At 41.5% G+C, this 9,154-nt stretch overlaps 1 protein-coding gene and 1 pseudogene across 1 annotated transcript; both read right to left on the bottom strand.

The window, feature by feature from the left end:
- Positions 1-1,157: 1,157 nt before the first annotated feature.
- LOC147438688 (small ribosomal subunit protein eS1-like) lies at positions 1,158-4,348 on the bottom strand. Its single transcript, XM_086484701.1, has 7 exons — positions 4,232-4,348; positions 4,022-4,069; positions 3,839-3,944; positions 2,384-2,521; positions 2,111-2,296; positions 1,587-1,787; positions 1,158-1,495 (listed from the first exon to the last, which is right to left on the bottom strand). Exons 1-7 carry the CDS (start codon positions 4,240-4,242, stop codon positions 1,400-1,402), a joined length of 786 nt encoding a protein of 261 aa, XP_086340827.1. The 5' UTR covers positions 4,243-4,348; the 3' UTR covers positions 1,158-1,399.
- Positions 4,349-8,167: 3,819 nt separating this feature from the next.
- On the bottom strand, positions 8,168-8,702 carry LOC147438687 (uncharacterized; annotated as a pseudogene).
- Between the last annotated feature and the right edge of the window lie 452 nt (positions 8,703-9,154).

The following is a 9,154-nucleotide window of genomic DNA, read 5'->3' as shown; positions in this document are numbered from 1 at the left end:
AGGGTAATACAATCAACAAGTGGTCGGGTCCGTCAAACCATGTCCTATGAATGCTTAATTTGACAACATATAACATGTATGTAATAAAACAGAATGATGCAACTCAACAGAAGCAAGTTTCACTCAATATTCCGAAGGTTCACATCTTTCGAGGTTTTGCCAAATGCCCTCTTTGCTTATACATCAGGCTCAAGTAAACCCTCCCTCCACAATGTTATGACACAAAATAACAGTGACTACCTTCTGCTAGTATGAACCACAATTTTAAAAACGTCAATGAAAGTGAGAATTTTGGCAGATATGTTGCCTTAGTTAAAAAAAAGAAACAGGACGGTTGGCAGCAACACAGGCAGCACTAGGCAGGGGAGGCTTTGACCTCTTGCACAAGGCAAGCAGGGAAGAAGGGAGCACGCAAATGTCAGCCATGGGTCACAACAGTGACAAAGAACAGCATCACAACGAACTTCAAAAAATTTGGAAAAGAGTGGACATGGGAGGCAATGAGCCTGAGGTGTGATGGCTTGCATCAGAGTGGGTCCATGGGAGGCAATGAGCCTGAGGTGTGATGGCTTGCATCAGAGTGGGTCCAAATGAGTGGGTGTGAAGTTCAATCCCCACTCCTTGGGTGGCAATTTCTAACTTGGAGCAAAGTCTTGAATGGAATCTGTAGATTACTCCTAATAGAATATACATAAGACAGTAGCCCCTCAATTTCACCATGGACAATACCTTATTTAAAGAGGTCAAAAGCCAAATAGAGCAGCTTTTGAGCAGTACAGATATACATAACCAATGTAAGGCAAGAAAACCGACCAGTTGCAACTATCAGGTGAGTGTAATACAATCCAAGTAGTATTAGTACTCTGCATGAAGCTACAAAAGTGCTCAAAGGTACAGCTACCAGGGCCACACTACATTGGTGTATATATTTAGACAGAAAAAAGTACTCCCTTCAAAAAAGTTGAGCCAAACCTTGCCAGCAAAAATAAAAAAGGACGTAAACCACACAGACCAGCAACCTCGACTGGCAATGTTTCAGAAAGCAAGACCAGTAGCAAGGAACAAGTATGTAGAGTGCTAGCTTTCAAGTAAAATTGATGTCGCCTGATGTGAGAAGTTTTGTTCCTCCTTACAGAAGCTACCCATCAAGACAACCGTTTTGCAAAATACAAAAAGCATGAACTCAATGATAAAACTTGTGCCTTCCACCATACAAAACTTAGGAAACTCAATTCATCAGTATTACAATGCCTATTTTTCAAAAATCTTTGAAGCAGTATCACTCAGGACTAAACTGCCAGCCAAGGTTCTTCCTGAACCTACTCTTCCTAATGAAGGAATCCGCAATAGAAGGCACAACTAGCAATGCGCAAAATTCATAGAAGGCGGGCACTAAAATTTAAGCACCAACCAACTCCATCTCCACCTTGGGCTCTGCATCCTCCGCAGGCCTCTCAACCTTTACACCAACGTCCTCTGAATAATCCCCATGTACCTACAGACAGAAAACTCAAAATCATGTTTGATGCAATTAAAGCATCACAAAATGGTTCAATCAAAAGTAATAGATAGAGACTGGCTATTACCTCCATCAGCTTCCCCAAATCAAATTTGGGTGCTTTCAGAATTTTTACTTTTCTAATGTAAATGTTTTGCAGAGGATAAATGCCTGCAGTGGCCTTCTCAATCTCCTTTCCAATAGCCTCAGGTATAAACTTAGCCACAAGATCCTTCAGGTCACAAGATTGAGCTTCACGGACCATTATCTCAATCATTTTCTTACGGATCTGCATTGCAACAATTCAGTGCATGAGCTTATACACACAGAACACTAACTTCAAAGAGATTCCAACCAAGAAAACAGAGTGAACATTACAATAAAACTATATCAAGCGACAAATCAAGCACACGATTTCCCAGAGAAACAAGAACTTTAGGCTAAGCACACTTGATTTCAGGAAATCACAATGTTAAGCAAACACAATGAGCCACTTCAGACAAGAACTATAGCATAAACACGATATAAAGGAATTGATGCAGCAAAACGAAGGTAACAAACCTAGCAGCAATACAAAACTGCTGCCCTCTAATCTAGTGATGTTAAACTGACCTGTCGAATTTGACTCGTCTGAGCATAGCAAGTCTTCTTAATTTGATTGGGGCGCTTTTTTGTGAAGGCAATACAAAATAACCTCAAAGTGTAGTTGTCAGTGGTCTTCACATCCACATGTGCCTCAATCAATGATTGCCACTTGCGTACGAGGGATCGCAGCTTATCTGTTGTGAAGTCCATCCCCTGCAGCCAGGCAAATTGTTAAATCAAGCAATGATTGGCAAACATCTCCTGCTTCAAATATCTCGATCAGACCGAGAAGCAACCCACCCAGAAGTTTGTGAGGACGTTCTTTCCCTGAACATCTTCAGCGCGGAGCTTGATTTTGCGAGGAGCATGATCCTCGTCATTTTGTAAATCTGCCAGGGACACTTCAAACACCCTCCCTTTCAGACCATCCGCAGCAATCTGCAAACAAGCAGATAGAAAATTAAGCAACTTTTAACACCAACAAGAATGAAGCATCTGTAGGGTGACAATCAGTAACATTTGAGGACAGTACTATTCTTACCATTACGAAACAGCAAGCAGAATACTATAATACAAGATAGTTGCAATGCGCACACAAGCAGTGCATGGAAACCCCATACAAATCACCAGACTAGACAAGCCTCTGGGAAAACTCTAATTTTTCAGACTACAGACAAAAGCCTCCTGCAAGGCATTACTTTTATCTCTTGGCATAATTACTTGATCAACTGTACAGTTCACACCCTGCCCTTGACTCCAATACGGAAAGTATAATCGTTATGAAAATATCTGATCGTAATCTACTAAGCGAGGAATTACCTTCATCATCTCCTTCACAGCAGGACAAGCAGCGCACAAATGATCAACGCAAACAGTCGCTGAGCCCGCAGGGAAGAGGTCAATCCTCAGGTTTCTTGGGTTAAAAGAGACAATAGAAAAATACTAGAAATCATGAACATGTGGATATGGAAAATAGGGAAGTATCCAGGCAAGTATCACCAAACTTACAGGAAACATGTGTGCTACAGCGTGACTCGGGACTCTAGGGACAAGAGCTATTAGTCCTATACAAACTTCCTCTCCAAGATCATAAATTCCAGCTCATGACAACCTGCAAAATAACTAGAACTGTTTCGACAAGAAGTTCTGTAAGGTAGGCATTGCTGGCAATAGATTCTTTAGCATGTCACTATCAGAACCACCTGCCCCCATTTAACCTAAATTCAAGGCACCTCAATACTCAGAAACTAAGCAATTAAATTCTATGTTCTGACTAGTTCTCATTATGAGTGCTAGCAAAAGCTCGCCCCACACATACAATGTCAAATCTGGCTTGAGATGGCAAATTCGAAGGGATATAGCTTGCAGTAGTCCCTGCACCTCTTCCAAATTCTAGCACAATCCCACAACCATTTTGGAAAATGCAAATGGTTCGAAAAGCTAGATGTGACTCAAGATTTCGAATCTCATGTCCACAGTGCCTTTACAGCGAATATGCCATTGGTCATCCACAAAAGAATTCAGATTTGCTCCCCAAAGGTAAGACACTTGGATTGATCATGCCTTCTCCCTACCTTTATATTTTGATGATACGTTCCAGAAGAAGCTCAAAAACGTTCCAGACTTCCAATTAATAATCCACATTCCAGACTCGTAACAGTGCAGTAATCTAGAGATATAGATTCAACATTATGAAACCCGCACCATCTGCTAATGATCCACGCAGGAAACAGTAAATTAACAAAAAAATCTCACCTTAGTACCCTGAGTTCTGGTCACGAGGGTTTTGCCCACGGAGCGAACTTGAAAAGTAGAGGGAGCTTTCACATCATACCAGTCTTTCTTCGAGAAGGGATCAACACTGCCAGAACAATTCAGCCATAAGAAAGCAAAGATGAAACCAGCAGGCAAGGCGCTGGATGGAGAGTAGACTCTTACACTTTTTTCTTGCCGCCCTTCTTGCCCTTAGATATGCGCTTGTTCTTCCTGTAAAAGAAGATGAAGAAATAAGGGATCGTAGACAGATACAGAGTTCCGCAGCTTGCAATTTCGAAGCCAAGCATGGACACATAATGGTAGCATGATGCCTTAACCTAGAATACAAAAAGCTTTAAATGAGGTTGAGACGGATGGATGTAGGCAAATTACCCGACGGCCATGGCTTCTCGCGAGAAGCAGAGAAGGCGAAACGCAGGAGGAAGAGCTCCGTAGCGAAAGAATCAAGCGCCGGGCTATCCTGCTTTACTTATTTCCATGCGAGAAAAACCCTAAACAGACCCCTCCCTTTTCATATACATCACTCCATTTGCCCGCCCGGACAATCCGACTCCTGAGACCTTTAGTTCTATAAGGTCGTAACTACCACCATCAAGTGAGGAGCTTTTGAGCAGAGTAAAAATAAATAAATAGAGATAGGAGATGGCTAGAAGATGAAAAATGAACAACCGGGAAATAAATTTTTTTCGTTTATGTATTGTTGAATTCAATTTGGGGTTGGTGAGAATGTTGCTTTGTGAGGGATGAGGGTTGTACATTATGTGCTCTCTCTCTCTCTCTCTCTCTCTCTCTCTCTCTCTCTCTCTCTCTCAGTGTGAGTAACTCAATGACAATAGTCTTGTGATTCTTCGCACACACTTTATTTCATCACAAGACTATTGTCATTGAGTTACCCACACTCAGAGAGAGAGTTACTCACACTGAGTGTGTGTGTGTGTGTGAGTAACTCTCTCTCTCTCTCTCTCTCTCTCTCTCTCTCTCTCTCTCTCTCTCTCTCTCTCTCTCTCTCTCTCTCTCTCCACACACACACTCAGTGTGAGTAACTCAATGACAATAGTCTTGTGATGAAATAAAGTGTGTGCAAAGAGAACTCTCTCTCTCTCTCTCTCTCTCTCTCTCTCTCTCTCTCTCTCTCTCTCTCTCTCTCTCTCTCTGTGTGAGTGTGAGTAACTCAATGACAATAGTCTTGTGATGAAATAAAGTGTGTGCGAAGAATCACAAGACTATTGTCATTGAGTTACTCACACTGAGAGAGAGAGAGAGAGATAGAGAAGAGATTGTAATCTTAGGGGGAGAGAATATCCTTTTAAGAATTTGCTCGCCCAACTCCAAAAAGCGCTCATTGAATTTTGCTCACCAAAACATCCCCCGTTTTCAATACTCAAATGGGTAGGTCCAATTGCATACAAGCTAGATATGTCCAATTAATCTCCTATCCATCCATTGTCCCATGCAAGCCATGAAGGAAATCCTTCGGCAACAATGCCTATCTTGCAAAAGTGGGTAATAAGATGCCCTTGCAAATACACAAAACAATTGCATATAAGAGGAAACCAGCAAGCATACACACTTGGAGACTCGTGTGTATATGATATCTACAAGGAATACAAGCCGAGAGAGCAAAATAGGAAGAGGACATGTCATACATGCCTTCTTAGCTGAAGTGTTACAGATGCATGCATGAGAGGAGAATACCGACACAAGACCAGGGGGCAAAGGATACTCCACTATCAAGACAAAGGTCCTAAGACCTTAACATGGCCACGTGGGCAAGGTCTAGTGGCATGGCCACATGGACGACATGCATGAGAGCTCTCTCTAGGCCAAGGGCTCTAAGTATAGGAAGGGGATGATTGGGAGGAGTGTCAATCATAACTCTCCAGTGGCCTTGGGCCTTTTCATGGTATCAGAGCAAGCGTGGTCTTTTTGGACACACACACACACACACACACACACACAAAACCGTTGCTTTTGCATGGCATGCAAAGGTTGCTTGGCGGGCATGAAGGGCCGCTTACACACAAGCCAAGGAGGGAGTATAGGTGCATAGAACACAGTGGCTATGGCTCCAAACATGATCGCCCTACCTTCTTGAGTGTTTTTTGCTCCTAGAGTACCTCGAGTCGAGCATGGTAGATCGCGCACCATTAGAATCCATCTCTCTCTCTCTCTCTCTCTCTCTCTCTCTCTCTCTCTCTCTCTCTCTCTCTCTCTCTCTCTCTCTCTCTCTCTCTCTCTCTCTCTCTATGTGCACTGTCATGACCTCATGCCATAGCTCAAGCTTCCCCTTCTCACTTGGGTGCCCTTTAGGGCATTTAAAGTGGCCTCACCCCTTCCAAGGGGAGTATTCTCGTGTACAAGCAATGCTTCAAGTACGTTAAGCTCACATCCTTGGTGATTCTACCCGAAGAGTTGGTCTCAAGAGGCTTTCAAAGAAGGGTAAGCATGTGAGTTTAGAAAGTGAAAAAGAAACTTGTCTCAATTTTGTTTTAAAAATTGCATAATCATAAGGCAAGATGTTGGCGGATCAACTGCTTACGTCCAATCACCACGTCAATTTTGAAACCACTCTACCTTCGGAGCGAATACACCCATGGCGGAAGTGTGGGCTAAGCATAGTGATGGTCTTCGTGACGACCATCACTATGCTTAGCCCCACTATTGACCATCTCTATCCTTGATCGATATCTAAGAGTTTAATGCTCTTCTTTGTTGCACGGGATCAAATGGAGAAGAACTTGGTAGCCATCAACTCAAACTTAGCTACGCTCGTGGAGCTAGTTAACAACTTCATGATGCAAATGGCCAAGGCACAAAATCCGGTTGTGGCCAGTCAAGGGGCTAATGGTAGATCACCACCGCCCGACTCTATTTCAATGGGGCTATTATTGGGCTAATCCGCTAATTGACAAAAGCATGTCATCATACGTAGTGCCAGTTCAAGTCATCAGAACCCCACCGAACCCTATCAAAAATTACAAAGGCAAGCCGCCAGACAAACATTGTATGCATACATAGTGATTCAGGTTTATAATTCATTCGTGAATACAAAGCAATGTCTTTTGTGTCTTGTGCAGTGAGCATTACCCTTTTCCAACCACTCACATAGAGACTTCAGGTCCATAGTTACACTTTCAAAAAGAGGGAACATTTGAACTTCTCGTGACACTTTGGTCGAACACACTTTCTTGAATGTTTATCCAAGTTGACTTCCCAAAGCTAGAGGCAAGTTCGTTCTTCTCCCTCCATAATAGTTTTTGGACCTCCATAAAACACAATCTGCACTATCAACCAATTTTGTTGAGCCTCATCAACCATGGAACTCAGCTTTTGGGTAAGCCTCTATTTCCAACACTTCGCCAAAGTAATATTTGAGCTTGTGTATCCTCACATCCAAACTCATCAATGGCTAGTGTTTGAAGTTCTTGCATGTATGGATTATACAAATGGCATGCCATGGTATACCAATCACTAATCTTCTTCACATGGTCAAAGCATACCCAACAATTGCCCAACTTTCCGGATAGTCGCATTTTATTGATAAGATCTATTACATGAACCAACTCCCTTTGTACTCATCTTGAACACATGGCATGTGACATATTTTGTGGATGAAAACTGACCACGAAATACTACACCACTATGAAGTGCAATTGATTTTTGCTTTTATTTCTAATCCATGTTCTGAAACACACATACTATCTTTGTCATCCCTTTTCCACCTTGCAATCTTATTATAATTAGAAGAAAAGAAAAGCATTCTTAGTATGATTATTAGTAAGAAAAATAGGTAATGCAAGTGAGCGCAACCTTTTGGTACTTAATAATGGTTGAAGTTTCTGAAATAAGCAATAAGCTTCATATTCATCATTTGGCCCATTGTTTTCTATAGATAGCACAACCTCTAGCATGAAGTCTTTTGCTAGCTTTTGCTGCAAAGCCTTAGGTCTTAAACTTGTACCTAGATGCAATATATCTTGTTGCCTTAGTTTCATATCAACCAGGTCTTGCTTTGTAGACCCTTCACCAACCCTATGCATATGATACACCATATGATTGGCATATCATGTTATAGATCTAGTTGATGTATCATGTGGAAGACACAAGTATATTTTACATCCACACTAATCCATACAAGAAGGAGAGCACTTGTAATAAAGACATTTTAGGGATCCTGGAGTAGAATAACCAACATTTGGGACCTTCTTTACACAACCATTCCAATGACATTCATTCCTCATTCCTGTCCTACTTAGATAAAGGAAAAGATCATTCATACAAAACAGTTGGCCATCACACTTCTTAGCCTTACTGTCCCCGTAAATCTTGAGATGTGTGTTGTAACATTTGCACTCCAAAGGTGCCCACTATATTTGGTCTCCATTCCCTTACTCATTGGCCCATCATGAGATGGTGGAAATTGAAATAAAATATTTCCATCATATCTGCTTGGAAGTTCATCAACCTTTTAAAATGATAAAACCAGCTTGAAGGCTAAACGTAGAGTATTACTGGAAGGTAACCGTGCACTCAAGCTAATAATGTTGTTAGGTGATGTGTCTACTTGCAAATCGATTTGGGGGCTTCCAGAAATGTTAGACTTAGTACCAAACTAAATGTCCAAAGGAAATCCTTTGCCATTGTGACCCGCATGGCTCAACATTGCAAATAGAAACTCACCTCCATCCTTGTCATCTACCTGCTAATATAGTTGCAGTGTTTTACTTGTTGTAGTTTGAAGTATGAAGCCAGATATGAAGAACACACAATGGTGGAGACACTCAACATTGAGTTGCAAACCATCGGATTACTCAACACATGCCATTACAACATCATCTACCATGTGTGAGAAGATTCAATGGAGGCATGTGACTATTTGTGAGGTTGATGAAAATGGACGCTTGTAAGTGTGTTTGAAATTTAAGATAAAGTGGGCACAATAAACAGGGGAGTTATCTTGAATACAAGACGCATTGATAAATTGTGGGCACAATAAACAAGAAATTTAGCAACAATATGTGGGAAAAGGGTTTTATTTTGCGAACGTGGGTAGTTATTACTACTTATGAAAAAGTGATATCTTCTGAATTTTGTGATTTGGGATAGATTTGCACAATGTGAATAACGCTTGGTATCTTCCCTCATTGCTTGCATTTATAGGACACCACCATGGATTTTGCCAGCAAAATAGAAGCAAGCAACCTTCTACAAAGTGCTTGGGAAACTCAACTCCACAGTAGATCAGTCTTATCTTGAATCCAGGTAAGCTTAACACAAGATATTAACCCAAGTCAA

Source organism: Adiantum capillus-veneris, chromosome 16, assembly GCF_014529385.1.
Source record: "Adiantum capillus-veneris isolate H3 chromosome 16, ASM1452938v2, whole genome shotgun sequence".
Taxonomy (NCBI): Eukaryota; Viridiplantae; Streptophyta; class Polypodiopsida; order Polypodiales; family Pteridaceae; genus Adiantum; species Adiantum capillus-veneris.
The sequence above is the reverse complement of the archived record's forward strand: the minus strand, read 5'-3'. Positions and strand labels throughout refer to the sequence as shown.

Bases quoted from the DNA above. Each gene is read 5' to 3' on its own strand.
- LOC147438688 (XM_086484701.1), bottom strand. The intron at 3,945-4,021 runs GTAAGAGTCTAC...TTGTTCTGGCAG, and splicing joins AAGGGCGGCAAGAAAAAAGT to TGTTGATCCCTTCTCGAAGA. The intron at 2,522-3,838 runs GTGAGATTTTTT...GCTTGTTTGCAG, and splicing joins CCAGAACTCAGGGTACTAAG to ATTGCTGCGGATGGTCTGAA.